The sequence below is a fragment of the Megascapheus bottae genome, chromosome 37, assembly GCF_031878675.1.
Source record: "Megascapheus bottae isolate mThoBot1 chromosome 37, mThoBot2.hap1, whole genome shotgun sequence".
Taxonomy (NCBI): domain Eukaryota; kingdom Metazoa; phylum Chordata; class Mammalia; order Rodentia; family Geomyidae; genus Megascapheus; species Megascapheus bottae.
The window spans coordinates 1856607-1884599 of record NC_143545.1 but is presented as its reverse complement, the minus strand read 5'-3'; the positions used below and the strand labels follow the sequence as shown (position 1 = coordinate 1884599).

Here is a 27993-nt window from a genome sequence, read left to right as displayed (position 1 = left end):
CCCTGCTTCCCCGGTGCCCTCCTCCTGCCCACGGGGTTACCTCTCAGCCTGTCCACATTCCTCCAGCACTGTGACCGCATCGGGGCATAGCACATTCCAGCACTGACAGCCAATGGCACCAAAAGAGGACACAATGTCCCAGGAGGCGGCCCAGCTCCCCGCCTCACCTGGGCCTCTCCCCTGCCTGGACAAAGTGAGGATTGCAGGGGAGGGGGGGGACGGAGCCCGGAGGGAGAGAGGATGGGGAGGAGGAAGAGGAAGAAGAAGAGGCCAGGGAACCCTCCTTTCTTCTCTCAGGACCTTGGGGTGAGACTGATCTCCAGGGGGCAGGGACCCCCCAATAATCAGAAGGTGCCTCCCTTTCTAGGGTTCCTTTTCTGCTGGCTTTCTGGCCCCTGGGAGTGGGGTGCATACTCACTGGGGCTGGTTTTTCTTCATTTCTCTTCTGCCTCTGTACCCCAGATCTCTTCTTCTGTTTCCCTTCTAGCTTATCATCTGGCCTCCAGTTTTTCTGTCCGGTTTTGTCACACGTGTGTGTGTGTGTGTGTGTGTGTGTGTCCCTGGGGTTTGAACTCAGGGCCCGAGCGCTGTCCTTGGGTTTTCTCAAGGCCAGAGCTCTACCCCTTGAGCCACAGCACCACTTCTGGCCTTTTTATTGCTGGTTCATTGGAGATGAGAGGCTCAGACTTTCCTGCCCGGGCTGGCTTTGAACTGTGATCCTCAGATCTCAGTCTCCTGAGTAGCTGGGGTGACAGGTGTGAGTCACCAGAGTCTAGCTAGGCTGGGTCCCAGGGCTTCACCCCGCTTCCCCCCCCCCCCACCTCATTTAGGGTGCAGACTCTCTAGCTTGTTTGAAGATCTGATCCGTCATGGTGGACTACAGTGGCTCCCGCCTGTCCTCCCAGCTACTCAGGAGGCCGAGATCCGAGGATCACGGTTCAAAGCCAGCCCAGGACGGGAAAGTTTGTGAGACTCTCATCTCCAGTGAACCACCAAAAAGCTGGAAGTGGCGCTGCGGCTCAAGTGGTAGAGCGCCAGCCTTGAGCAGAAAAGCTCAAAGACAGTGCCCAGCCCCCAACACACACACACACACACACACACACACACACACACACACACACACTGCTTTGTAAGTTTCACCTGCAGTCCCGGCCTGGCACCCACCTTCTCCCCAGATCTCCTCGCCGGCTCCCCTGTAATGGTCTCCTCAGGGTCCCCTGGAGCCTGCTGGTCTTAGAACAACTCCCATCCCGACTCCTCCTCTGCCCCGCCTCCCGCCCTGCTCACTTTAATTGAGATGGTAATGAGCTGTTAGCCGCTCTCATCCAGGCAGGGCGGGCTCGCGGGGCCCAACACCTGTCAGGTGAGAGGGTGGAGAGACCCAGCTGCCAGATTCAACTGGAAAGGAACCGGTCCCTGCCCCAGCCGCACCGGGGCAGCTTCAGGACAGAGGTGGGAGGAGGCAAGAGGAGCTGGCTCGGGAGCAGGAGAGAGACAAAGAGGGGTACAAGCTGGAGGCCTGAAGGGGACCAGAGGAGGCGGGCACCCACACCCAGAGTGGGGGTCCTGGAGGAGGGAGGTACTCAGTACTTAGCACCCTCACGCCAGCCCCGCCTGGATCCCTTGTCTTTTCCCTTCCACCAGAGCTCCATGAAGGGAGACAAACGTGAAGAGCCGGGCGTGGGTCTCGAACCCACGGCCCCCCCACAGCCTCCAACAGAAGAGGAAGAGGCACTGATCGAATTCCATCGCTCCTACCGGGACCTCTTCCAGTTCTTCTGTAACCACACCACGATCCACGGGGCCATTCGGCTGGTGTGCTCCCAGCACAACCGCATGAAGACGGCCTTCTGGGCGGTGCTGTGGCTCTGCACCTTCGGGATGATGTACTGGCAGTTTGCGCTGCTCTTCGAGGAATATTTCAGCTACCCGGTGAACCTCAACATCAACCTCAACTCCGACAAGCTGGTTTTCCCGGCCATCACCGTGTGTACCCTAAACCCGTACAGGTGAGCCTGGCCTTAGCCTGACTCCCCCGTACCCCGCCCCCCCAGGGCCGAACCCCTTCCTTCTGTCTCCAGGTAGACAGAAGCAGCCTTGGCTTGTGGGGACTTAATGTCTTTGTCCAGTGGAGCTATCTTCCTTGGCTCTTCCTCTTCCTCTCTGCTTCCCCTTCAGTCCAGTCCCTTCTGGAAGCCAGGTGACAGGAAACCATAGGGCTCTCTTCCGTTCCTAGCTACCTCAGGCAGGAGGCTGAGATCTGGAGGATCGCACACGGAGGTCAGGCCAAGGGAGGAGGGGAAGAAAAGGCCAGGAGACTCTCATCTTCTATTATTCAGCCAAACAAAAAAAATCAGGGGTGGAGATGTGGCTCAAGTGGTAGAGGGCCGGTTCACTGAGTTCGAGCCCTGGTATTGGCAAGAAAGAGAGAGAAATAGCCGGGCACTGGAGGCTGAGATCTGAGGATTGTGGTTCGGCGCCAGCCTAAGCTGGAAAGTCCAGGAGAAAAATCAGAAGTGGCACTGTGGCTCGAGTGGTAGACGGCTACTCTTAAGCAGAAAAGCTCAGGGACAGTGCACAGGCCTTGAGTTCAACCCTCCCTCCCCCCAAAAAAAAAGATAAAGAAAAACCTAGGGTAGGGAGTGTGCCTTAGTGGGAAAACACATGCTTCACATGTGCAAAGGCCCTGGGGTTTTCCTCTGACACCAAGCAACAAACACCCAGAGTCTAGTGGAGTGAGGAGGGGAGGGGAGGGCAAGCAGGTACTGTGGAGGGGGACAAGGTTGATCCTTGAGGGGGAGGGGTTGTATGAAGATTTAGGGAAGTAAAGGCAGACAGAAGACGAGTTGGGCCCAGCAGAGAGAACAGCTGTCCAAAGACTCAGGCTGAAGGTGATTCTGGCCGGGCCTGGGTGTGCCCTGAGGTTTTGTGTTTCATTACTTCTCTTTGTCACTTTGGGTCTGGAGACCTGAAGGGGAGGGGATGGAAAGCCTGTGTGTTTATGGCTCCCTCGGTCAGTCAGGCCACACCTGAGGTCACAGGCATGACGCCAGACCCAGTGTTAGGAGCTGGGGCGAAAGGAACTCATGGATAATTCAACAGCTTGTAGAGAAGGTCCAGTCCTGGCTGGCTAGGCACCCGGGGACTAACCATCCCAGAGCTGTGACGAGTCCAGGGCTGGTGGCTCACGCTGTCCTCCCAGCTGCTCAGGAGGCTGAGATCTGGAGGATTGAGGTTGGAGGCCCCGGGGAAGGAAAACATCCAGGAGACTCTCATCTCCAAGGAACCAGCAAAAAGCCAGATGTGGAGCCGTGGCTCAGGTAGCAGAGTGCCAGCCTCGAACAACAAGGATAAGAGAGCAAAGCCCTGAGTTCAAGCCCCAATAGCGGCATGAAAGCATGAAGTGAGATGAGCCAGAAAACCCCAGCCCAGCTGTAATCAATGGAGTGAAAATGGAGTCTGAGGCGTACCAGACCTTTTATGGGGCTCCTGCCCCCCCCAACCACGTTCTACTCCAGGGCGTATCACTGACCAATCAGAACTGGGACAGTCTTAACCTGGAGACAATACTCTAGCCTCAGGATAGAGCCCGTGTATGTGTGCCCCAGACAGGGCTTTATCCCTTGAGCCACGCCTCCCGTCCAGCTTTTTGCTACTTAATGCGAGATAAAGAGTCTCTTCCAGACATCTGGTTTTTTTTCTTGCTTCTCTGGGCTAGCTTTTGAATCCTGATCTTTCCATCTCAGACCCCTGAGTAGCTGGGATGACAGGCGTGGGCCGTGGGTGTCTGACTTCTTCCTCTTCCTAAGAGGACTGTCCGGTTTGAAGGGAATTCCCTGGGCACGGGTTTCTTTTCATCTCGGGGTGATTCTTTTCCTTCAGCCTCCTTCTCTCTGGGTGTCTGTGTTTGAACAGCCCCTCTGGAAGGGGGAGGGATTTCTAGGAAGACAGCGACTCAGGGAGGGCTTGCGGGCCTAGGGGTACCCTGGTTGATGGGTGCACCCCCCGACCCCCCGACCCCGGCCCCGGTGCTCGAGGCTTTCTAGATGTATCTCATGGAATCCTGACGAGTCCGGGGAAGTGGGGTTTACATTTATTTAGTTTTGCTTTTTACTTTTCTGGATGGTAAAGGAGACCGCGCGTGTGCCTTGCACTTGCCGGGCACACACGCTACCCCGAGGCCCCTGGCCCTGTCCTCTGGCTTTTAGTTTTGGGGGTCGTCCCTTGGGGATCGAATCTGAGTTAGGATCTTCCTACCTGGGCAGCCGGCGTGCAGTCCCAGGTGGGGGTCCTGGTTTGTTAGTTGGGTTTGTGTCGGTGGCGGGATTTGAACCCAGGGCCTGGGCGCTGTCCCCGATGCTTCCTTCCGCTCAAGGCTGACGCTCTTACCGCGTGGAGCCACAGCTCCACTTCCATTGTTTTTTTTTTTCTTTTTTCCTGGCGATGCCCTGGAGAGCAGAGTCTTGTCCTGCCCCAGGCTGGCCTCGAACCCCGATCCGCCCATGTCCTGGGCAGTGGCATGGCAGGCCGCCGCCAGGCTTCGTGGGTCTGGCGTCCCGGCTCCTGGCGGCGTGGTGTTGAGCCTGGCAGGGGTGGAGGAGAAGCCGGGGCCGGGCAGGGCCGGCTGGGTGTGGACAGGTGAGGCCAGCCTGGCGGGTGCTGCCCGTGAGTCACGGCTGCTGCTGGGGCAGAGGGTGGAAGGAGATGGGCTGTAAGGGGACCCAGCCGGGTGGGGGCCCGGGCATCCCCGCCGCTCCCTCCCACCAGCCAGCAAAAAGCCGGCCGGGGCGCCTGGCTCAAGGGGTGCAGCGCCAGCCCTGGACCCAAACCCACCGGTCGTCATCGCGGATGCGGGGGACCCCGCCCCCGGGGTGACCCCCGCCCGTCCCCGCCCGCAGGTACCCCGAGATCAGAGAGGACCTGGAGGAGCTGGACCGCATCACCGAGCAGACGCTCTTCGACCTGTACAAGTACAACGCCTCCCAGGTCCTGCAGGCCCGCGCCCGCCGCCGGGGGCCCCGCGACCTCCGCCGCCGGGCCCTGCCGCACCCCCTGCGGCGCCTGCGCGGCCCCCCGGCCCACCGCCACCGCCGCGGGGCCCGCAGCGGCTCCGCCTCCAGCATGCGGGACAACAACCCGCAGGTGGACCGGAAGGACTGGAAGATCGGCTTCCAGCTGGTGAGGCCCCGCCCACCCGGGCTCGGCCCCGCCCCGCCCCGCAGCTCCGCCCACTGCGCGGCCCCGCCCCGCCCGGCCACGTCCCAAAGCCCCGCCCCCGCAGGCCACGCCTCGAAACCCCGCCCCAGCACGGCCTCGCCCCGGAGGCCACGCCCCACAAAACAGCCCAAGTCAGTGCTTACCGAGGCCCCGCCCCAAAGCCCCGCCCACCGCAGGCCTCGCCCCGAAGCTCCGCCCCAGAGCCCTGCCCACCACACTGCCCCGCCCCAGAGCCCCGCCCACTACACGGCCCCACCCCGAAGCTCCGCCCACTGCGCTGCCCCGCCCTGCACGGCCACGTCCCAAAACCCCGCCCCCGCAGGCCCCGCCCCCGCACGGCCTCGCCCCGGAGGCCACGCCCCACAAACCAGCCCAAGTCAGTGCTTACTGAGGCCCCGCCCCAAAGCTCCGCCCCCGCACGGCCTCGCCCCCAGAGGCCCCGCCCACTGCAAGGCCCCGCCCCACCAGGCACCGCCCAGGAGGCCACGCCCAAACCCCGCCCACCACCCGACATCGCCCAGGAGGCCACGCCCGAAGCCCCGCCCCAAAGCCCCGCCCCCGCAGGCCTCGCCCAGGAGGCCCCGCCCACCACAAAAGCAGCCCCTCAGGGCTTACCCGGCCCCCACCCGCCAGAGCCCCTACTCCGGGCCCCTCCCACACCCAGGATCTCCTTAGCCAAAGCCCCGCCCCGCCCACAAGCTTCGTCATCGGGCCACACTTCTACCGAAAGCCCCGCCCATGACACAGCCATGCCCCTGCTTCCAGCCTCAACCCACGGCAAGCCACGCCCACCGCATGCCCCGCCCCAATCTCCGCCCATCCAGGCGGCCACGCCCCTTCGAGGCTTATCTTGGTAGGCCACGCCCCCCACCCTGGTAGAGGAGAGCCAGGTCTGCTCCCTGGGGCCTGTGTGGGGTGCACAGTCACCGTGAGCCTTGTCACAGGTGGGTCACGCCTGTCATCCCGGCCCCTCAGGGGCCAGCTCGCCTGCCCGGGCTGAGCTGCAGCCCTGATCCTCAGATCTCAGCCTGCCCAGCAGCGGGGGTGACAGGCGTATGGCTGTCCTGCACCGTCCTTTGCCTCTGCTGACCACCGCTGACCTCCGATGTCTGTGTCCAGTGCAACCAGAACAAATCCGACTGCTTCTACCAGACCTACTCGTCCGGGGTGGACGCCGTGCGCGAGTGGTACCGTTTCCACTACATCAACATTCTGTCCAGGCTGCCGGACACCCTGCCGACCCTGGAGGAGGAAGCGCTGGGAAACTTCATCTTCACCTGCCGCTTCAACCAGGCCCCCTGCAACCAGGGGTGAGTAGGGCCTTGCTGGTCCAGCCCTGGGAGGGTCCAGCTCCGGGTGTCCGGCCCTGCATGGGCTGGGGTCTGGACATGCTTCCCCAGGGTAGCCAGTCCACGCCCCACCACTGTCCTGGGTGGGCTCGAGAGATCACCTAACATGCCGTGCCAAGAGGTCCTGGCAGCCTGAAGGGGGGCGGGGGGCTGACATCCAACATCCCAGGTATTCAGGAGGCTGAGATCGGAGGATCCCAGTTTGAGGCCAACCCCAGGCGGAGGGGAAAAATCCATGAGACTCAATTCCAGCTAACCACCCAAAAGCTGGAAGTGGAACTGCGGATCGAGATGGCAGACCACCAGCTTTGAGATGAGACGGCCCCCAGGTTCTGAGTTCAAGCTCTAGTACTAGGGGAAAAAACAAAACAAAACAAATGCCACAGCCGTGCAGGATCGGGGACGGCTAGGGAGGCCCGGAGGGTGGCAAGGCCTTTTGTTCTGCACCTTCCCCTAGTTTTTCTCCCTGCCTTGGCCAGGGTAAGCCAAGATGCCCACTCAGGACGTTCTGTGTGCTGTGTCCCTGCCGCGCTGGGTTTGGAGAGGGTGTGGGAAGGCCAGCCGTCTGGCTCCTGCCCCGCCTCTCACCCTGGGTACACACACTGTAGTCAGCTTCACCTGCCACTAATCTCCTGTCACCTCCATCCCTGTCCTTTCCCATGAGTGACTCTTGGCTCCCGCCTCCCTGCCCAGAAACCCCATTTCACCTTCGCCTCCGCGTCTAGATCATTTATTCCTCAGGCAGGAGTCTTCTCCTCACTCAGCCGGGTTGTCCTGACGTGTTACTGGAATCGGAATTCAAGACTTTATGGATTGCTAGGCAGGTGCTCTACAACTTGAGCCAGGCCTCGAGGTTTTTTTTTTTTTTGTGGGTCTTGGGACTTGAACTCTGGGCCTGGGCGCTGTCCCTGAGCTTTTCAGCTCAAGCCTACTGCCCTACCGCTTGAGTCACAGCCCCACTTCCGGTTTCCTAAAGGTTTACTGGAGATAAGAGTCTCACATTCTTTAGTGGCCGGGCTGGCTTTGAACCACGATCCTCGGATCTCAGTGTCCTGAGTAGTTGGATTACAGGTACGAGCCACCACACCTGGTACCTGGATTGTTTTAATCACTCAAATTTTTTTTTCTTTTTTTTTTAATGGTTGTGGGATTTGAACTCGGGACTTTGCTTACGTTGCTCAAGTTGCTAGGAGCTTGGATGACAGGCCAGGGCTTGTCCCTTTCTTAATCCTTCCTTCTATTCTGCAGCCACAGGCAGGTTATAATCATAACCACAGGCTGGGTTATAATTCATTTCTTGTAACTATAACAAAGTACCAGAGACTGGGTTATTTATAACGAGCTCACACTGTCTCCCTAGGTGCTCAGAAGGCTGAGATCTGAAGACGGCAGTTCAAAGCCAGCCTGGGCAGGATAGTCCATGAGATGCTTTTATCTCCATTGAATCACAGAAAAAGCCAGAAATGGCCCTGTGGCTCAAAGCTGGTAGAGTACCAGGCTTGAGCGAAAGAGCCCAGGGACAGCGCCCAGGCCCTGAGTTCAAGGCCCACATTGGAAAGGAAAAGGAAGAAAGATAGAAAAGAAATGTCTTTTTCCCAGTGCTAGGGGCTGGGAAATGAAAGCGCATGGGACCGGATGCATTAATCTTCGAGGTCAACAAAATAAAAGCAGAAGGCCAAGCGATCTGCGAAAGAGAAAGCAGGAAGCCAACCTGGTTTTGTAACTGCCTGTCTGTCCCCAAGTTTGTGGGCCTGGTGCTAACCCCTTGCCAGGTTTCTGTCCCTGTAAGGCTGGCAAACAAAGGCCTCTAACCGCTGAGCTGTATCCCCAGGCCACCATTCTTCATTGTGAGTGTTGGCTTTTTTTCTGGCAGTAGCAGAATTTGAACTCACGGCCTTGCCTTCGCTAGGAATGTGCTTTACCTCTTGAGCCATAACTCCAGCCTGTTTGTGCTGGAGAAGATAAGACTTTTCTCAAGCTTAGTAGTACTCTACCACTTGGGCCACAGCGGCACTTCTAGGTTTTTGAGTGATTCATGAGAGGTAAGAGTCTCACAGGGAATTTTCTGCTCTGGCTGGCTTCGAACTGCCATCCTCAGAACTCAGCCTACCAAGTAGCTAGGATTACAGGTGTGAGTCTACCATTTGGTTTTGAAGGCCAACAGAACACTCTAGATTATCTGATTCCCTTTCCTCCTCTACCTCTCACAGGCTAAATTCTGTCTTTTTCTTCCCCTGCTCTGGTCACCAATTCCAAGATGATGGTTCAAAGCCAGCCCCAGGCAGTAAAGCCAGTGAGACTATCTCCAATAAACCACCAAAAAGCCAGACGTGGGGATGTGGCTTAACTCGTGGAGTAAAAAGCCAAAAGGAGATCATGAGGGCCTGAATTTAAGGGCCCAATTCCAGCACGCATGAAAAAAAAAAAAAGAGCAGAAATTGGGGGTTGATGACTCACGCGTCACCCCAGCTACTCAGGAGGCTGAGATCTGAAGATCACGGTTCAAAGCCAGCCAGGGCAGGAAAGCACGGGGTTCACTGATCTCCAGGGAGCCACCAGAAAACCCTAAGTGGCTATGGCTCCATGTGTTAGAGTTCTAGAGCTCAGGGGCAACTCCTAGGCCTCGAGTTCAAGCCCCACAACTAACAACAGAAAGATGGTGGATTAGTAGAACAGGGCCCCTCTGTCCATCTCGGTCCCCCGGCAGGGTCTTGGATTCTGTGGTTTGTTATCACAGGTGAGATTTGGGTGGGTCTACTACGTGGCCAAGGTGACCCATGAGTCCTGTGACAGAGGCTCTGGGTTTCCTTCCCCTGTCTTCAAGTTCTCCATTTGTCTCCACTGACCCCATTTCCTCCCATCTCTCCGTTTCCCTCACCCACCCTCTCTACAACTCGCTGTCCACTGTCGCCTGAGCCCTCCTGTCCACCTAAGCCAAGATGACGCAGAGAGGCGACGGGTGTGTGCGGAAATGCCTGTGGTCTAGGGACTCAGAATCTGAATGGGGAACCAAGAGTCACGTGACGCTGCAAGTGTCTCTGTGCCAGGACGGGGGCTTGAACTCAGGGCCTGGATGCTTCCTTTAGCTCTTTAGCTCACGTGGCAGGCTAGCGCTGTCCTGCTTTAGATTCACCTCTGTTCCCGGCTTTTGGCTGCTTCGTTGGAGGTCAGAGGCCTGTAGACTTTCCTGTCCAGGCTGGCTTTGAACTGCGATCCTCCGCTCTCAAGCCTCCTGAGTGGCTGGGATGATGGGGGTGCGTCACTGGTGCCGGCTGTGGCTTTCAGGAGGGGAGGCCCCAGCTGGCACCATGGTTCCAAAAGGCCCAGTTCCGTGGGGGGGGGGGGGGAAGGGTGTGTTTTGACCTTTGATCTTCTGCCCCCTCCCTTGTGCTCCTCTCCCCCCTCCCTCTCTCTCTGTCCTGGAAAGGAATTATTCTCACTTCCACCACCCCATGTACGGGAACTGCTACACCTTCAACAACAAGAACACCTCTCACCTCTGGATGTCCTCCATGCCCGGCGTCAACAATGGTGAGGGACAAGCGCCAGCTCCTTCTCCTCCTTCTCAGCAGCGCCTGGCCCGCCTGGCCCGTGCCCACCCTCGCCTGCCCACCGCAGGCCCTGGTCAGGGCCTGCTGAGCTGGGCGCTGTGGCTCACGCCTGGAATCCTGGTGACGGGCTGAGGCCGAGGGAGAGTGGGGATGGACAGAGGGTGGATGGGGGTGGACGGAGGGGGGTGGACAGGGATGGATGGAGGGAAGGTGGACGGGGTGGACATGGGTGGTGGACGAGGATGTCTGGAGGTGGAGGGGGTGGACAGTGGTGGTTGATGGGGTGGATGAGGGGGGTGAATGGGGATGGATGGAGGGTGGACGGGGGTGGATGGGGATGGATGGGGGGTGGACAGGGGTGGTGGACGGGATGGACCGGGGATGGAGGGTGGATGGGGTGGACAAGGGTGGTGGACGAGGATGTCTGGAGGTGGAGGGGGTGGACGGGGGATGGAGGAGGGCAGGCCGCCCCTCCCCCGCCTCGCCCAGCCCTCCCGTCCCCCCCTCCGCCGCCCCAGGTCTGTCCCTGACGCTGCGCACGGAGCAGAACGACTTCATCCCGCTGCTGTCCACGGTGACCGGGGCCCGGGTCACGGTGCACGGGCAGGACGAGCCCGCCTTCATGGACGACGGCGGCTTCAACCTGCGGCCCGGCGTGGAGACCTCCATCAGCATGCGCAAGGTGGGGTGGGCGGGGCGTGATGAGCGGAGGCGGGGCCGGGAGGGGCGGGGCAGACGGGGGCGGGGCGTGATGAGCGGAGGCGGGGCCAGGAGGGGCGGACGGGGGCGGGGCCGATAGGGGCGGGGCGTGATGAGCGGAGGCGGGGCCGGGAGGGGCGGGGCCAGGAGGGGCGGGGCCGATAGGGGCGGGGCATGATGAGCGGAGGCGGGGCCAGGAGGGGCCGATAGGGGCGGGGCGTGATGAGCAGAGGCGGGGCCAGGGAGGGGCGGAGCGGACGGGGGCGGGGCATGACGAGAGGAGGCGGGGCCGATAGGGGCGGGGCATGATGAGCGGAGGCGGGGCCAGGGGGGCCGATAGGGGCGGGGCGTGATGAGCAGAGGCGGGGCCAGGGAGGGGCGTGGCGGGTGGGGCGGGACCGGAAGGGGCGTGGCGTGACAGACGGGGCGGGGCCAGGCGGGGCGGGGCGTCACAGGATGGGGCTGCGGGGCCGCCCTCTGCCCTCTGCCCTCTGCCCTCCGACCCTCGACCCCTAGGAGACCGTGGACAGACTCGGGGGTGACTACGGCGACTGCACGGAGAACGGCAGCGACGTCCCCGTGCGGAACCTCTACCCCGCCAAGTACACGCAGCAGGTGCTTCCGGGTCAGAGGTGAAGCCAGGGGCTGGCCTCGTGTCCCCCCTCCTCCCCTCCTCCTCCCCTGACCTCCCCCCCCCCCCCCCCCCGCAGGTTTGCATCCACTCCTGCTTCCAGGAGAGCATGGTGGAGCAGTGCGGCTGCGCCTACATCCTCTACCCGAGGCCCCGGGGCGCCGAATTCTGCGACTACAAGAAGCACAGCGCCTGGGGTGAGCCGCCCCCACGGCCCCCCACGCCGCCCCCCACGCCGTCCTCCCCACGCCGCCCCCCACGCCGTCCTCCCCACGCCGTCCTCCCCACGCCCCCCCACGGCCCCCCACGGCCCCCACGCCGTCCTCCCCACGCCGCCCCCCACGCCGCCCCCCACGGCCCCCCACGGCCCCCACGCCGTCCTCCCCACGCCGTCCTCCCCACGCCCCCCCACGGCCCCCCACGGCCCCCACGCCGTCCTCCCCACGCCGCCCCCCACGCTGTCCTCCCCCCCCCCGCCGCCCCCCCACGCCCCCCCACGCCGCCCCCCCACGCCCTGCCCCCGGGCGCTGCCCCAGCCTCCTCCCCCCGGAGCCGCCGCCCCTCTTCCCGAGCCCCCAGGCCTCAGCTTCTGGGAGGCGGGCGGGCGGGGTCGCAGCGGGTCCCCGCCGGGCGGTGACCGCAGGGCGGGCTGGGCCCCCGCAGGCTACTGCTATTACAAGCTGCAGGACGCCTTCGCCGTGGACAGCCTGGGCTGCTTCTCCAAGTGCAGGAAGCCGTGCAGGTGAGCGGGGGCCGGCGGCCGGGCGGGGGGGCCCCGCGTCAGCCTCACCGCCCTGTCCACCCCCAGCGTCACCTACTACAAGCTGTCGGCCGGCTACGCCCGCTGGCCCTCGGTGACCGCGCAGGTGAGTCCCGGAGAGGAGGCCGCGCGCGCCCTTGAGTGGAAACGCCGGGCCGTCGTGGGACTTGAACTCAGGGCCTGGGCGCTGCCCGCCAGCCCTTCAGCTCCAGGCTGGCGCTCTGCCCGGTTCACTGGAGACGAGGGGCTCGTGGGGTGGCTTTGAACCGGGATCCTCAGCCCTCAGCCCGCCCGTGGCCGTGCCTGCAGGCTGACCTTCGACCCCCCTTCCTCCCCAGAAATGGGTGTTCTCCATGTTGTCCCAGCAGAACAACTACAGCAAGAACCAGAGGTCAGTGCAGCCAGGGCTGGGGGGGGCGGTGGGGGCGCAGGAGGCGCGAGCAGCCGGTCCACCATGGTGTCTGCCCACTTTCTTCCTCCCCCCATAGAGACGGAGTGGCTAAGCTCAACATCTTCTTCAAAGAGCTCAACTACAAGACCAGCTCCGAGTCTCCGGCCGTCACGGTATGGCCGTGCCCTGTCTTGGGGTGCAGGGGGGGGATCCCCCAAGAGTGGACAGGCAGAGCAGCTGAGGAAGAAGAGGGGGGGCGGTGAGGGAGGCGGGCAGGCGGCCAGGGGCCTGAAGTCCCCCCCTCAGTTTCCAGGGGTGGGGTGTTGGGGGAGGCAGCCAGGGGCCTGGACTCCCGGTCCCCCGCAGATGGTGGCGCTGCTGTCGAGTCTGGGCAGCCAGTGGAGTCTGTGGTTCGGCTCGTCGGTGCTGTCGGTGGTGGAGATGGCCGAGCTGCTTCTGGACCTCGTGGTCATCACGCTGCTACTCCTACTGCGCCGACTCCGCAGCCGCTACTGGTCCCCAGGGCGGGGGGCGCGGGGGGCCCGCGAGGTGGCCTCCACCCCAGCCTCGCCCCTGCCCGCCCTGGCCGCCCCCCCGCCCGCCTATGCCACCCTGCGCCCCCGTGCCCCCCAGCCCGCGCCCTGACCCGTCGGGGTGTCCTCAGCCAGGGGGCTACCCACAATTCCCCCGTCCTGCCCCAGGACGGGCATGGGCCAGTGCCCCCCCCCACATGTCCACCCACCCAGGCTGGGACAGAGGACGCCTGCCCACCCATGCCCCCTGATGTCTGTCCCTCTCCTTGAACTTGCGTGGGGAAACCCACCCAAAAAGCCCCCTCCAGCAGGCCTGGGATAATCCCCTGTCCTCACTCTCCTGGGGTGGCTGGAGCCCAGCCGGGTCTAAAAACCCGAGCCCTGTGTGTGTGTGCCTTCCAGATCATTCTGGAGCTCAGGTCCAACATCCTCCGTGGACCTGTGTCCTTCTCTTGCTTTGTGTGTCCGCACAAACCTGGATGCTTCCTCAGGCAACTAAAGAACTCCTACACATGCCTCAGAACCCTACCTGGAAACCCCATGGCTTCTGTCTTTGTCCAGTGACCCAGTTTTGTCCGTGTCTGTGTCTTCGCGTCTCACTCTCCATGGCGAGGGGATTAATAAATGACGAGTTCATCCAGCAGCGTGTGTCAGGAGCCCACACTCACACAGGCCCGATTTCATCCCCACCCCCGAATTCCGTGCCTTTTGCTGGGTTCCAGGGGTTCAAAGCCAGCCTGGGCAGGAAAGGCCATGAGCCTCTGATCCCCAGTGCACCAGCAGAAAACTGGGAGTGGTGCTGTGGCTCAAGTGGAAGAGCGCCAGCCTTGACTGGCTCAGGGACAGTGCCCAGGCCCCAAGTTCAAAGCCCAGGACTGGCTCAAAGCTGGAACAAACCCAGACGTGGCGCTGTGGCTCAAGTGGTACAGTGCCAGCTTCGAGTGACCAAAACAACATGGAAGGGAACCGGACCTGGTGCGGGGAGAGGCAGTGAACCCCACACTTTAACAGTGCTGGGAGAAGCTGAAGGGCCACTTTTTGTGGCCCTGGAGATTGAACTTGGGGTTCTGTTTCCCCGCCTCAACCACTCCTCCCAACCCCAGTCAAGTCCTTTGGCTTTTTGTTGATGGTTTTTTTTTTCACATAGGGTCTCAACCTCCTCCTCCTTCTCCTCCCCCTTCCCCTCCCCCTCCCCCTTCCCCCTGGCAGCTCCCTGAGTTCAAGCTTGTCCAGGTTGGTAGCCCCCGGAGGCAGCTGGGAGGCTCCTCCCTGAGGGGCCAGTGACCCCTGGCTGAGGGTGGCATGGCGGCCACTCTGCCATCTAAATCCCTTTCCTCTCTTTCTTGGGGTCCCTGAGCGCTTCCCCTCAATCCTAGCCGCTTCTGGTTTTCGGCTGGCACCCTGGAGATCAGAGTCTCCTGGGCCTCCCTGCCCCCGGCCAGCCTCGAACCGCGGTCCTCGGCTCCCAGCCTCCAGAGCGGCTGGGATGGCTTCAGTGTGCAGTCACCCCGCCAGGCAGGCTGAGAAACCGGATCAGCCGGGCTCGCCCTCCCTACCTGGGCAAGGCCAGTGGGGGGGTGAGGGGGGACGGGCGCCCCACTTCAGACTGGATCACACCTTGTCAAAGAACTTGCCGCTTCGCCCTCCTCCTCCCCCCTCTCCCAACCCCTCCCTCCCTTCTTCCCCTCCTCCTCCCCTCTCCCAACCCCTCCTTCCTGTCTCCCACTCCTCCTCCTGGTCCCCCCTTCCCTTTTCCTCCCCCTCCCTTCCTTCCCTCCCTCCCCCTCCTGTGTGCTCCCCTCCCTCCTCCCGGCTCCTCCCCAGCTTTCCGGTGGCGGCCGGCCCTCCCCCTTCCCCTCCCCTCCTCCTAGCTTTCATTTTTCTGAGTTCCCCACACTCCAGCCGCCCTGGCCTTGGGGATTTGAGGTTCCTGCGGGGTCACCCCCAATCTCAGCTCGCAGTCCTCCTGCCCGAGGCCCCTCCGGGCCCCCCCCCCGTCCGGGCTGAGCCCCCCCCATGCCACCACGGCCAGTGCCCATGGGGGAGTGAGTGGCCCCAGCTGGCCCGCCATGGGCCTCCCGGCCTGGCCCGGCCCGACGCTGCCTCTGGTGAGAGCTGGGGGCCAGGGGAGGGAGGGAGGGACGGAGACCCCCCTCCACCGGGATGGACTCGTGGGGCCCTGTCTGGGCCACAGCCATTGGCCTGTGGGTGGGGGGACAGGACAGGCTGAGAAGAAGGGGGTGGGGACTGCCCGGCAGTGGTTGGGGGGGGTTCTGGGGACCTGGGGTCAGACTCGGGGAGGGGAAGGTGGCAGAGTGACTGGGGGATTGGGGGTAACAGAGGGCTCCGGTCTGTCCCCCAGTACTGAACGGTGGTATCAGATTGTGTGTGTGTGTGAAATCTGACTGAGCAGGGGTCCTATGATATGGGGAAACTGAGTCTGGGCATCTACTCTGACAAGCTGTGTGGTAGGAAAGGCAGATGGGGGGGCTGGGGAGGGGTGGGGGGCTGGTGTTAGATGAGCAGCTACTTCTGGGGTGACAGGCCAGTTCCCACAGAGGCTCCCTTCCCCCCTCACGGCGTCCCCTCCCCCGCTCCGTGGTGATCCCTTGATTTGGGGTTCCAGGCTCAGATTGGGGAAGTTGGTAAGAAGCTGTTGGCAGCGTCACTGGAAAATGTCGTCCTGGTCTCGCGCTTCCTGTGCGTGTGGGAATGGCGGCAGGCTGAGCCCCGGCCTGGAGCTCCGCTTCCATTCCCTCCCCCAGAACCACTTCCCCCCCTTTTCCTTCCTTTTTTCCCCCTCTTTCCCTCCCTCCCTTCTTCCTTCCTTTTTCTGCCAGTCCTGGGGCTTGAACTCTGGGCCCTGGCCTCATGGCTGAACCTTTTGTCTTTTGTAAACTCAAGGCTGGCACACTAGCATTGGAGACACAGCTCCACGTCTGGTGTTTGTTTGTTTGTTTGTTTTTCTGGCGGTTTCTTGGAGAGAAGGGGCTCCCGGACTTTCCTGCCTGGCCTGGCTTTGAACCGAGATCCTCAGATCTCAGCCTCCTGAGCAGGCAGGCGTGGTGATGTCAGTTCTAACCCTGCGCTTTCCTCTTCTCTTTCTGCCCCTCACCCAGCTGCCCTGGCAGGGGCTCAGATGTTGCTGGCCACAGCTCTGTGAACTTGAGCTTCTCTAGCTGGGCGCCCCGGCCAAGGTCGTCCTCGCAGCGTGGCTCTGAGGGCCCTGGGTGGACGCAGCTGTGTTTGCTCTGTGTATGAAGTGCCAGCTCTTGGCACTCTTTGTGAGTCTCGCGGGGATTACAGAGGGCAATGGAATTTTCTTTTCTTTTTGCGTCGGAACCATAATGCCTGTCGGATAGGGCACCATGGATGCGGCCTGTTACCCTGGCTACTTGGGAGGCTGAGACTGGAGGCTAGGGGTTCAAATCCAGCCTGGGCAGGAAAGTCTGTGAGACTCTTACCTGAGTCTCAGCGTCCTGCCAGACAACCGCGGTGACTGTTCCAGTGGCTTGGAAATTAGACGATGGAGGAGGAGAGAAGAAAAATAAATAGACGTGTGGCCCAGTGGCAAGGTCCTGGGTTCGATTTTCAGTCACCGTCCCCCCCCAAAAAGACAGGGGGGGGACAGTTCAAAGAGAAGTCAGAAGGACAGATTAAAATGGAAATGAGGATTTGTTTCCATGTTATTCTGTTTTCTCTTGGCAAATGAACTCTATAGCTTGTGGGTACGGATGGGAGGGGAAAACTGAGAGATTAAGGGAAGGGGGGACACTGCCCCAAAAGAAATGTACTCAGGCCCTGACTTATGTCACCGACGTTCCTCTGAATGTCGCTTTTATAGGAACGATATTAAATTTTAATAGAAAGACTAGGCTAGAATAGACAGAAGAGAAGCCAGAAGGGGAGAGAGCAGGGGAAGGCTCGACTCCTGTGGCCGTGAGAAACCTTGTCTGCAGCTCACGAGCAACGGGATGCAAGCTAGATCTCTGCAGGACTGTCCTAGAGCTTTCTACTTTCTCATCCCTGGGCAGGGAGTTCAGAGTGCAGTGTGGGCAAGGTGTGTGTGTGTGTGTGTGTGCATGCGCACACGTGCATGCACAGGAATCAGTGAATTTGGCCAAGTAAACAAGTGGAATGTCAACAGCGGCCATTCTAGAAACCGTGGCAGCTTCCAGCGCACGTGAGACCCTTATCTCCAGTGAGCCACTCAAGAGCTGAAGTGGAGCTGCGGTTCAAGTGGCAGAGCACCACAAAAGCTCAGGGACAGCGCCCAGGCCCTGAGTTCAAGTTCCAGGATCAGCCAAAAACAAACATTAAAAAAAGGAAGAAAGAAAAGAGAATTGGAACATTACGTGGTGGAAAATAAATCCTGAGTACAGATCCAGGTGAAGGAATCCACCCACCCATTCATTCTTTCATTCACTCATCCATTCATTCCTGAGCTGTGCTCAGGGTGTGCTCTCAGAGGATTCATAGTTCAAGACCAGCCTCGGAAGGGAAAATCCACAAGACTGAGTCTTCAAAACAACCAGCCCCCCCCAACAAACAACAAGTCAAGCTGGAGGTGTGGCTCAAGCGGGAGAGCATGGGATGTGCAAAGACAAGATCTTGAGGTCAACCTTCAGGACAGTCAAGAGGGAAGACTGGCGTGGAGGACTGTGTGACTTGTCTGCTCGGGAATGCCCGTACGTGCGTGGAGATGCCAGGCTGTGGAGGTGAAGGGAGGGTGATCCACGCCCATGTGTTACAAGTTCAAGTCTGGGTGCAACAGAGAGCCAGGGCAACAGAGCCAGGGCCTGGAGCGGGGATCTCAAGTGTATAAAGGGGGAGATCACAACGGAAATGCTGGCAGTATAGATTGACAGGTAGACAGGCAGACAGACAGACAGACAGACAAACAGACAGGCAGACAGGCGGACAGAAAGACAGGCAGGCAGGCAGACAGGTAGGCAGGCAGATAGACAGGCAGGCAGGCAGACAGACAGAAAGACAGGCAGGCAGACTGACAGAAAGACAGAAAGAAAGACAGACAGGCAGGCAGGCAGGCGGGCAAGCAGGCAGGCAGGAAGACAGACAGACAGACAGACAAACAGGCAGGCAGACAGGCGGACAGAAAGACAGGCAGGCAGGCGGACAGACAGGTAGGCAGGCAGACAGACAGACAGGCAGGCAGGCAGGAAGGCAGACAGAAAGACAGGTAGGCAGGCAGGCAGGCAGGAAGGCAGACAGAAAGACAGATAGGCAGGCAGGCAGGCAGACTGACAGAAAGACATAAAGGCAGGCAGACAGACAGGCAGGCAGACAGACAGAAAGACAGAAAGACAGACAGACAGGCAGGCGGGCAGGCAGGCAGACAGGCAGACAGGCAGACAGGCAGGCGGGCAGACAGGCGGGCAGGCATGAGGGTTGGAGTCTAGGCGAGTTGAATGAACTCATGTTGGGGTGTGTTGGGGGTGGAGGGGGCAGAAGCCGTCCAGTGGCTCATGTTGGGGTGTGTTGGGGGTGGAGGGGGCAGAAGCCGTCCAGTGGCACAGCAGCTTCCCATAGGCTGACGGGAAAGCCTCAATCTTCAGCAAGCTCTGCCTCTGCCTCGCTGGAATTCATCTGTCCCCGGGTCCCTGAGAGACTGGCACACATGCTAGGGCCGTCTTCCGTAGAGGCGTGTGTGTGCGTGTGTGAGCTTGTGTGTCCCTGTGTGTGTGTGCGTGTAGGTGGTGAACAATTTACAAACTCCCCCAGGGCAACTCTGTTTCTGTGGGGTTGGGGGCTCTCTGGGGCTACCTCTCCCTTTTTCTTTTGTGCTGTCCTGGGACTTGAGCCCTGCTGGGACTTGAACCCTGCCCCTCTTTGCGCTCAAGGTTAGTGCCTTACCACTTGAGCCACAGCACCACTTCTGGCCTTTTTTTTTTTTGAGTCTCACAAGGTCTTTTCTACCTGGGCTGGCTTCGAACTGTGATCCTCAGCTAGTGTGAGTAGCTGGGATTACAGGCGTGAGCCACAGCGCCCGGCCTTCTCTCCCTCTTGAGGTCACCTTTGTGGCTTCCACCGGCTGACAGGCAGATGGGTTGATCAATCCATATTCAGAGGCTGCTTTTTCTGGGTCCTGATGGGGGGGGTTCCCCCAGGAAGATGAAAATCACTGACTGGCCATGTCAACTTGTGGTCTCTTTGGGGAGATTGTATTTACTGATGTGGAATAAGGATACCGTGATAAGGCTCCCCAGTGATATCGTGATAAGGCTCCCCGAGTCCTATCCAGGTTTGGGGTGGGGTGGGGGCATCCTGGGGGAAGTGGCAGCTCGGGGATGGGTCTCAGGGATGGATCAGGGTTTGGGTCAGTCTTGGGGGGGCCCAGCATCCCTCCCTTCCCTCTGCTGGCACAGGAAGTCACACCTTCAGATCAGACGGAAGTCGTGGGGGGGGCTGGAGAGGTGCAGCCAGCACCCCCTGACACCCCCAGCTTCCTGGGCCGCCTCTGCCCCTCAGGCACTGGGTATCAGCAGGGAGCTTTCCCCGGGTCTCCTGGGCTCTGGGTAGTGGCTGGTGGAGACTGGGGCCCTGCTTCCCACTGGGTCAGAGTGGCCCCCCCTACCCCCAGTGGCCGCTCCACCTCCCACCCCTTCTTGTCTGGTCCCCATTTCCTGGAAAGGGGGTGCTTGGGGGGCTCTGTAGAAACCACTGAGAATGGGTGTGTGATGGGGGAGCCACAAAGCCTCACGATAGGTCCTGTTCTTTCAGGGCTGTCTAGGGACCCCCCCAAAAGCCAGTAGTCTATGGGAGGAGAGAAAAGAATAAATATGGTTTGCTTTCTGTTAGAATTGGGGGTGTCAGGGGCTGGCTGGGGAAGAGCCCTGGGAATGTGGGGGATAAGTCAAGGAGAGGAAGCAGGGCAGGTGCAGGGGCAGAGCTGACTGGGGGTCAGGGGGGTGGGGAGGGGGAGCAGGGTCGGGAAGGCCCCTCATGGGGACAGAGCTGGACAGCCCAGTTCCCCTCCACCCCGAAATCACCGGGCAGGGGTTCGCCCATGTCTGGGCTCTTTACAGGGGAGCCCACAGGAGCACGGGTGGCAGCTGGGGTCCACTGCTGGCTGGGCACCCCTTTAATTCTGCTGACTCATCACCCTTGAGGTGTGGGGAGGCGCGGAAGCAGTGAGTTCCCCTCCTCTCTCCCTCCCTCCCTCCCTCCCATCTGAGTCACAGGGCGGGCGGAGCCGGGCTTCAGGGAAAAGTCTCCTCTTCCCGGATCTTCACTTAACCCCTGGGGCTCCAGAATGGGAGAGGACACCCCCAAAAGCCTCCCTCGGGCTCTCTGGCCTCTTTCTCCATGTCTCTGTCTGTCTCCTTTTTTGGGGGGGGCTTACCTCTCATTGGCCAGTGAGGTCCAACAGTTAATGCTTCCTCCTTCTCTCCAAATCAGTGTTCTCGCTCTCTCTCACTCACACACACCCCCGCCCGCCCTGCTGGCTCGGCTCCCAGGCTGCTGAGCGGCCCTGAGACATTACACTCCACTTCCAGGATCTGGAGGTTCCTCTGGTCTCTAAGCCTCCCGCCCTGGGGGTGGGCTGGGCTGGGCTGCAGGCGTTCTAGGGGGACGGGGATGGGAGGCTGAGAAGTGGCCCCATGAGCTTGTCCTTTATGACCCCCAGTATGACTCTGAGGGACCCCTCGCTCCTTCTGGGAAGTGAGTCACAGCAAATTAAGCTAAGAATCATGATCAGTCCTAGCAGACCAAAGGACAAAGTCTGCTTGGTTGTAAATATCTGTGTCTGCTTTTGCTTCCTCCCCACCGAGGCCAGGAACAGAAAAACAAAACGATTTCCCTGCTGGGAGCCTTCGCCTTCTAGAATGCTCTGCTGGGAAAAAGGGCTAGCTGTGGCTGTTTCTAGAGGCTGATTCATTGCCCAGCTCTGGGACTGAGGAATCGAACCCGGGTCTTTGTGCATGCTAAGCCAGCACTCTACCACTAGGCCACACTCCCAGCCCTTCCCTTGCTCCTTCTTTTCAAACTACTATTTGGCGATCTAACACAATCCAGGAATGTTACTAATGATTCAACCTCTCCTACACTCAGATGTACAAACCCTCCTTCAATCTTTAGGGCTGCTTTGCCAGTTCCACCTGGCAAATGACAGGGATGATGAATGCGTCATCAAACAGTGACAGTGCCCACAACAGCAAAGCATGAGTTCAGGCCATCAAACTAAACCAACGGAGACTCCCCCGCCCCTTCTCTCCTCTTCTTTTTTCTTTGTTGTTGTTGGGGGGGGGGGGGGGAAGGGGCAGCTCTGAACTCAGGCCCTGGGCACTGTCCCTAAGCTTCTTTTGCTCAAGGCTAGTGCTTTACCACTTGAGCCACAGAGCCGCTTCTGGCTTCATACGTGGTAGGCCAGCACTCTACCACTGAGTCTCACTCTCAGCCACCCCTTTTTTGTCCATGGTGAACCTTGAACTCTGGGCCTGGGCGTTGCCCCTGAGCTCTTCAGCTCAAGGCTACCACCCTACCCCTTGAGCCACAGCCCCACTTCCGGTTTTCTAGATGCTAATTGGAGCTAAGAGTCTCTTTAGTGCTTGGGCTGGCTTTGAACCTCAATCTGCACATCTCAGCCGCCTGAGTAGCTAGGATGACAGGCGTGAGCCACTGCACCTGGCTGGCTCCCCACCCCCTGCGCTTCTTTTTAAACATGGGCCAGTCCTGGAGCTTGAACTCACAGCCTGAGCACTATCCTTGAGCTTTTGTACTCAAGACTGGTGCTATTCCACTTGTAGTTAACTACATATAAGAATTTCATGGGGGCCGGGAGTTTGGACTAGTGGTAGAGTGCTTGCCTAGCATGCACCAAGATCCAGGCTCGATTCCTTGCTACCACATACAAAGAAAAAGCTGGAAATGGTGCTGAGGCTCAAGTGGTAGAGCTCTAGCCTTGAGAAAGCCCAAGGACAGTGCTCAGGCCCTGAGCTCAAGCCCCAGGACCAGCCAAAAAAAAAAAAAAAACAGTTTGATGGACTTTGCTTGCCTGGGTTGGCTTTGGCCATCAGCGTCCCCTGGCAGTGGGCATTCTCCATACACACTGTCCACTCTTGGGCCCAGCTATAGTTCCCATGGGGTTCCCGGGTTCCCACACTGCCTGGTAGGGGAAAAGATTGGGCTTGAAGTGCAGTCCACGGGTTCCAGGCTGGGAAATGTTGCTTAGGGAGGGAGTGCAGGCAGGCTTCGCACGTGCCAGGCTCTGCAACCCAACCCCGCGCTGCAAACAAAACAGCAGCAGCAGCAGCAGGGAATCATTCTTTTTAATCAACAGTTGTTCTGTCATCATCTGTCCTGGTTCCAAACTTTGATAAGGACAAATATACAGTCCTGCCTATTATCATTTGGATTGGGGACTTCTTGGCCTGGAGTTGGAAGAACTAACTTCCCGCAGTTCTAGACTGCACGTGGCCAACGACGCGTGTTTGCAGTGGGCATGGAGCTGGAGAGCTGTGGGGTTTGCCATTTCTAAGGCTCAACGCCTACTTTCTCTGGACTCTTCCCCAGGTGCTCGTGGCTCTGCTGGTGGCGGTACAGGTGTGGGCAGGCACTGGGCTGGTTCTCCCCATGGAGGGCCGGCAGAAGAGGGACAGCCTGTGTCCCCCCGGGAAATACGTGCACTCCAGGAACAGCTCCATCTGCTGTACCAAGTGCCACAAAGGTAGGCGAGGGCAGACGACCTCCCCGGCTCAGAACCCCGGCTTCTGCCCTCCTCAGCGCCTTGTCCCTGCTGTCAGGCCAAGGTGCAGGCTTTCTCCCCCGCCCTCCCCTCCTCTCCTGTCTTCCTCTCTTCCTCTTCCTCTCCCCACCTTCCTTCCTCCTCCCCTTCCCTTCTCCTCTTTCCCTCCTCCCCTCCCCTCTTCCCCCTCCCTCCTTTCCTTCCCCCTCCCCTCCCTTCTTCTCCTTCTCCTTTCCCTCTCCTTCCTCCCCTCCCTCTCCCCCTCCTCCCTCTCCCCTTCCCCTCCTCCTCCCTTCTCCCCACTCCTCCCCCTCCTCTTTCGTCCCCCACCCCTCCTTCTCCCCCCTCCTCCCCATCCCTCTCCCCATCCTCCCTCCCCTCTCCCTCCTCCCCTTCCCTCCCTCTCCCCCTCCTCTCCATCCCTCTCCCCTCCCCTCCTCTTTCCTCTCTCCCTACTCTCTCCTCCCCCTCCCCTCCTCTTTCCTCTTCCCTCCCTTCCTCTCCCCCTCCTCTCCTCCCTTCCTTTTTCCTCTCCTCTCCCCCTTCCCCTCCCCTCCTCCTCCTCCCCTTCCCCTTCTCTTTCCTCTTCCCCTCCTCTTTCCTCTCCCCTCCCTCTCCCCCCTCCTCTCTATCCCTCTCCTCCCTCTCCCTCTCCTGTCCCCTCTTTCCTCTCTCCCTCCTCTCTCTTCCCCTCCCCTCCTCTTTCCTTCCCTCTTTCCCTTCTCCTCCTCTTTCCTCTTCCCTCCCCTTCCCCCTCCCCCTCCCCTCCTCCTCCTCCCCTTTCCTCTCCCCTCCTCCTCCTCCCCATCCCTCCCCTCCCCTCCCCTTCCCTCTCCCCTCCTCCCCCTTCCCCCTCCCCTCCCCTTCCCTCTCCCCTCCTCCTCCTCCCCCCATCCCTCCCCTCCCCTTTCCTCTCCCCTCCGTTCCTCCCCATCCCTCTCCCCTCCCCCTCCCCCTCCTCCTCCTCCTCTTCCTCCTCCCCATCCCTCCCCTCCCCTCTCCCCTCCTCCTCCTCCTCCCCCTCCCTCCCCTCCCCTCCTCTCTCCCCTCCTCCTCCTCCTCCCCATCCCTCCCCTCCCCTCCCCTCTCCCCTCCTCCTCCTCCCCATCCCTCTCCCCTCCCCTCCCCCTCCTCCTCCTCCTCCTCCCCCTCCTCAGGCCCCCGCTGGGCTCCTTCCCCTCACCCCGGCTCCCTTTTCAGGAACCTACCTGTTCAGGGACTGCCCGGGCCCGGGCATGGACACGGACTGCCGGGTGTGTGAGCCCGGCAGCTTCACGGCCTTCGAGAACCACCACACGGCGTGTCTTGGCTGCTCCGTGTGTCGAGCCGGTGAGCCAGCGGGGGCGCATGCGCGAGAGCGCGGGGGCGCATGCGCGCGGGATGACCGGGCACATGCGCGAGATGAGGGGACGCAGGCGCGCGATGACGGAGGAGCCCTTGCGCATGCGCCCGCAGGTGCACCGCGTGCCGGGGACTAGCGGTATGGGAAGTGTGCGCATGCGCCAGCCTGGGACCGGGGCAGACAGAGGCAGTGTCTGTGCGCATGTGCGAGGCACTGTGCGTGGACAATTTTGTGCACTGGCACTGGTCGGTGTGGGAAGTGTGCGCATGCGCGTGCCCTGGCCGCTGTGGGAAAGTCTGGCGCATGTACACTGGTGGCGGGAAGTGCATGCGCTGGAAGGTGGGGGAAGCGTGCGCATGCGCTGGAGGTGTAGGCAGCGCGTGTACGCTGAGCAGTGCGCACGTGCTCCGCGGTATGGGACATCTGCGCATGCGCGGACAGGTGGGGCATCCTGTGCGCCTGCGCCGTTGCGTCGGGCTGACTCTGCGCGTGCGCCGGCGGGCGCGGGCGTCGTCTGCGCATGTCTGTTGGCACGCGGGCCTCGGCGTTCCCCGGCGGACGCTCAGGCCTGGGCGGCGGCGTCAGGACGAGGGTGGCGGCCGGGCGCGGGGCTCACGTGGACCCCCCGCTCCCCAGAGCTGAACCAGGTGGAGCTGTCGCCCTGCACGCGGGACCGGGACACGGTGTGCGGCTGCGGGAAGAACCAGTTCCGCCTGGGCCTGGGCGGGAAGCCCTTCGAGTGCAGGGGCTGCAGCCTCTGCCCCAACGGCACCGTGCGCCTGCCCTGTGAGTGCGTGCGCCGGCCTCCCGCGAGGCCCTCCCGGGGTGCGGGGTGCGGGGTGCGGGGTCCCCTCCCGGGCCTGGGGCCCCGGGGTGCGGGATCCCCTCCTAGCCCTGGGGTCCCGGGTTCAGGTCCCCTCCCTGGCCTGGGGTCATGGGTTTGGGGTTCCCTTCCAGTCCTGGGGTCCCGGGGTTCGGGGTCCCCTCCCTGGCCTGGGGTCGCAGGTTTGGGGTTCCCTTCCAGTCCTGGGGTTCTGGGGTTCGGGATCCTCCTTCCAGTCCTGGGGTCCTGGGGTTCAGGGGCCACCTCCGAGCCCTGGGGTTCAGGGGCCCACTTCCAGTCCTGGGGTCCCGGGGTTCGGGGTCCCCTCCCTGGCCTGGGGTCGCGGGTTTGGGGTTCTCTTCCAGTCCTGGGGTTCTGGGGTTCGGGATCCCCCTTCCAGTCCTGGGGTTCAGGGGCCACCTCCGAGCCCTGGGGTTCAGGGGCCCCCTTCCAGTCTTGGGGTCCCATTCCAGTCCTGGGGTTCAGGGGCCCCTTCCACTCCTGGGGTCCCAGGGTTTGGGGCCACCTTCCAGTCCTGGGGTTCGGGGTTCCCTCCAGTCTGGGGGTCCCGGGGTTCAGGGTCCCCTTCCAGTCCTGGGGTCCCAGGGTTCAGGGCCCCCTTCCAGTCCTGGGGTCCTGGGGCTTGGGGCACCTCTTCAGCTGTGCCCTTCTCTCCCCACAGGCCAGGACAGCCAGGATACCCTGTGCAACTGCCACGCCGGCTTCTATTTGAAAAACAACCTGTGTGTGCCCTGCAGTAGGTGAGTGTGTGTCCTGCCGTGGGTGAGTGTGTGCCCACCAGCTGCCTGCTGGGTGGCAGGGTGCAGGTGTGGCCAGGTCTGCCCAGCCAGGCCAGGGGTGAGCCCAGAATGTGGGGGCTTCCACAGGCTGGCTGAGGGGAGCCGTCGTCGCGTCAAGACCCCAGCGCCAGTCCTGGGGTTTGAACTCGGGGTCTGGGTGCTGTCCCTGAGCTTTATTTTATCTTATTTTTGCACAAAGCGTAGCCAGGGCTGGTTCCAGCCAGGGTCCCACTTCCAGCTTTTTGCTGGTTCCTGCCCGGGGTGGCTTTGAACCTCCATCCTCAGATCTCAGCCTCTCGGCTGGCAGGGATGTCAGGCGGGAGCCACGGGTTCAATTCCACGCCTGGAATGTTCCTCCCGTCCAGTGGCAGGGCGGCTCCTTATCCAGCATCTCTCTTCCAGCTGCAAGGAACATCTGGAATGCAGCAAATCGTGTCTGCTGCCCCCGTCGGAAACGGTTACCAGCACCCAGGACTCAGGTGAGGAGGTGTGACCCTGAGCACCAGTCCTCCCCCTCCCCCTCCCCTCCCCCTCCCCCTCCCCCTCCCCGCCCCCCACTCAGCCTCCTCTCACTGTCCCCAGGGACCGCCGTGCTGCTGCCCCTGGTCATCTTCCTGGGCCTGTGTCTGGTGGGCTCCCTCTTCCTGGCCTTCTTGTGTCACCACCCGCGGTGGAAGTCCAAGCTCCACTCCATAGGTGAGCCGGGGCGGCCGTGGCGGGGTCTTTGGGGGAGGAGAGGGGCTGGGGCCCCCCAGGCTGGCAGGCCCCCTCGAGGGCTGTGGGGGTCTTCGTGTGTGTCCTGGTCCTCCCCTCCCTGGGCGAGGAAGTGGATCTGAACACCAGCGATGCCCATGAACCCCCCCCCGCCCCCTCCCCCCGCAAACAAAACAAGTCAGCAGAAGTGGAGGTGTGGCTCAAGCGGTAGAGCGCCGGCCTTGAGTGCAAGAGCTCAGGGTCAGCGCCCGGGCCCCGAGTTCAAGTCCTGGGACTGGAACGAGAACAAGAAGCACCATTTGTGACATTTGTTTCTATGCCTTTTTCCCAGTGTGTCAGACAGCGGGGCCTGTGAAAGAGGTGAGAGCAAACTGGGGTCTCCCTTCCCCCAAACTGCATTTCACCTCCTAGTACCCAGGTGGGGGTGTGGGCATGGCTGGTGCACCCCGTTTTCATTGTATCTGGGCTAAGCCCGTGTACCCCTCCAGAACCGAGGGCCCGGGGCTTGTCCTGCTGCTCTCCAGGCCTTCCTGGCTTTCTGTGTTGCAGGGCGAGCTGGAAGCCATGAAAGCCAAGTCTCCGGCCTTTGCCCCAAGCCCCGGGCCCGTGCCAGCCTCTGTGCCTGCCCAGCACTTCAGCGCCAATCCCGCGGGCCCCCTTCCCTCCAGCCCTGTCTACGCCCCCAGCGACTGGCCCCCTGCGTCACCCCTGCCACCCCATCCCCGGACTGAGACCCTCCAGCTGACCAGAGCCACCCCAGCCTGGCCAGACGCTGCCCCGTGCGGAGACAAGGCCTGTGGGCCTTTCCTGGACGGTGAGTTGGGGGGCTGGGGTGCAGGGTGGGGGGGTGAGGGGAAGAGGGGCTCACTGTCCCCGCCCCTTCTGCGACACAGACCCGGCCTCACTGTACGCGGTGGTGGACAGCGTGCCCCCGACCCGCTGGAAGGAGCTGGTGCGACGGCTCGGGGTGGGCGAGCATGAGGTGGAGCTGCAGCTGCTGCAGCACGGCGGCTGCCTGCGCGAGGCGCACTACAGCATGCTGGAGGCCTGGAGGCGCCGCACGCCGCGCCACGCCGCCACGCTGCACCTGCTCGGCCGCGTGCTCACCGCCATGGACCTGCAGGGATGCCTGGAAGACATCCAGGAGGCGCTGGCCGCCCGGGGCCACCCGCCCTGAGCACCCACGGGGAAGGGCCAGCCACTGCCCGGCCGCCCACCGGCCGCCTCGGTGCTAACTCCATGTCCACCGGCCCAGGCCGGGGCTCGAACTTGGGGCCTTGTGTGTCCACCTCGGCCGCGGAGAAGCGGGGTTCTCTCTCGGACTTGCCTGCCTGGACTCTCAGCCCCGAACCTCCCACCCCGGCCTCCCGAGCAGCTGGGACGCCAGGCGCGAGCGAGCGAGCGTGTCTCCATCAATTGTAATACACTAATGGAAGAGGGTCACTGCTGGGGCTGGAGGAAGAAGGGGAGACCGATG

The 27993-nt window shown here is 61.6% G+C and overlaps 2 protein-coding genes across 2 annotated transcripts; both read left to right on the top strand.

Moving 5' to 3' along the window:
- Positions 1-212: 212 nt before the first annotated feature.
- Positions 213-13326, top strand: Scnn1a (sodium channel epithelial 1 subunit alpha). The gene is made up of 13 exons (XM_090325104.1): positions 213-306; positions 1645-2009; positions 4899-5178; positions 6337-6527; positions 9994-10097; positions 10636-10799; positions 11333-11431; positions 11527-11644; positions 12111-12189; positions 12256-12313; positions 12546-12598; positions 12696-12771; positions 12965-13326. Exons 1-13 carry the CDS (start codon positions 241-243, stop codon positions 13241-13243), a joined length of 1932 nt encoding a protein of 643 aa, XP_090181230.1. The 5' UTR covers positions 213-240; the 3' UTR covers positions 13244-13326.
- Positions 13327-14997: 1671 nt separating this feature from the next.
- On the top strand, positions 14998-27918 carry Tnfrsf1a (TNF receptor superfamily member 1A). The gene is given in 9 exon segments (XM_090325108.1): positions 14998-15239; positions 22666-22819; positions 24038-24166; positions 24816-24965; positions 25685-25763; positions 26205-26281; positions 26385-26498; positions 26848-27330; positions 27410-27918. Coding segments are annotated over 9 exon segments (1509 nt in total). The 5' UTR covers positions 14998-15200; the 3' UTR covers positions 27694-27918.
- The last annotated feature ends 75 nt before the right edge of the window (positions 27919-27993 follow it).